Source organism: Dendrobium catenatum, unplaced genomic scaffold, assembly GCF_001605985.2.
Source record: "Dendrobium catenatum unplaced genomic scaffold, ASM160598v2 original_scaffold_99600, whole genome shotgun sequence".
NCBI classification, from domain to species: Eukaryota; Viridiplantae; Streptophyta; class Magnoliopsida; order Asparagales; family Orchidaceae; genus Dendrobium; species Dendrobium catenatum.
The window spans coordinates 1-1,346 of record NW_021418038.1 but is presented as its reverse complement, the minus strand read 5'-3'; the positions used below and the strand labels follow the sequence as shown (position 1 = coordinate 1,346).

The 1,346-nt window shown below is 42.3% G+C and overlaps 1 protein-coding gene across 1 annotated transcript; it reads right to left on the bottom strand.

The window, feature by feature from the left end:
• Positions 1–4: 4 nt before the first annotated feature.
• Positions 5–1,296, bottom strand: LOC110093707 (2,3-dimethylmalate lyase-like; the record flags this gene model as incomplete). The annotated part of the gene is made up of 4 exons (XM_028692000.1): positions 1,156–1,296; positions 834–1,072; positions 104–315; positions 5–22 (listed from the first exon to the last, which is right to left on the bottom strand). Coding segments are annotated over exons 1-4 (546 nt in total), but the record flags the coding sequence as incomplete, so codon positions are not given.
• Between the last annotated feature and the right edge of the window lie 50 nt (positions 1,297–1,346).

Genomic DNA, 1,346 nt, shown 5'->3' with positions numbered 1-1,346 from the left:
CATTTGGCCCATGCTGTTTCGTCTGCAAAGCAAGCGTAATGATGTTAGCCTTTTTTTTGGGAAAATTTAATGTTAGCTTTCAGTTAACTAATTAAGCAGTTACCTGGTCTTCAAGAAGGATCCCTGCAAATCCTGCTCTAATGAAGCCTTTCACAGTTCTCTTGATATTCATATGATTCCCATACCCATTGTCTCCATCTCCAACCACAGGAATTGATACAGCTTGTGTGATCTGATATCCTTGATCAAGCACTTCTCCATAGGAAATAAGCCCAACATCTGGCAAACCTAACCGCGCAGCTGAAACCGCAAATCCTGAAAATAACCAGATACTTTTCTAAGTGCAAACATCACCAAAGAAGTGATTATGCAAAGTCCACTTTTGTTATAGAACAAGAATACAAAAGTTTAAACTCATGAATAATTCTAGATTACTGTGAAGAGATTGAAACTAGGTAAATTCCAAGCCGACTCCCTATGGTTACAGCAGAAAACAAAGGAAAAAAGCATAAGCAAATAAGAGACGGTTAACTTTATTGATTTTCAATAACAGAATCGCATCCATATAGAACCAAAAATCAATCACATCAGAGATGCGGCCACTCGATCAGTTTGCAAGTAATTGATCAGTAATACCAATTTACAAAGCCATTTCATTTGCCATTTCAGTATATTACAACATCCAGTTTTTCGACAAGAAATGAAAATCAATCAAAAGGAAACTAATACCCTTGCATCAAGTTAACATTTTGATCATCGAATTCGATTCTACACCCTGTCTTAGAACAAAGGTATAGAAGAAGCGCCTATGAGGCCACGGAACAAACACCTACCGCCCATGAAGGCCAACGGGAAGCCGGCTCGTTCTATGAGCTTAGCGCTGAGAGCATCATGGCAGACGGGACCTTGATGAATCCCAGGTGACTCAAGGAGACGCCGGAGTGCCTTCGCCGGCGGCTCGCCAGCGGCTGCACTAGCTACGTACCTGCTACCCATTCTTGGGAATCTCTTAGCAGGAACTGGAAGCCTTGCCGGGAAGAATGGCAAATGTAGCTGCTTTGTTTCCAAATTGGAAAGTGGGAGAGTGTGAGTGCTGCTCAAGAAGTGGCAAGAAACGGGCAAATTATTGGGTCAGGTGACCGAACGCAGAGATAGGAAAGTGGGAGAGTGTAAGTGCTGCTCAAGAAGTGGCAAGAAACGTGGGAAGGTTGATAAAGAAGAGAAATCCCCATCGTAGAGATTCCTAACTTTCTAGGACGAAGCAACCACCACCGGACGACGAGTGAACGTGACCAGTACAGTGGACCCCATGCATATATATATAATTTTTGTCTCAATATATTTTA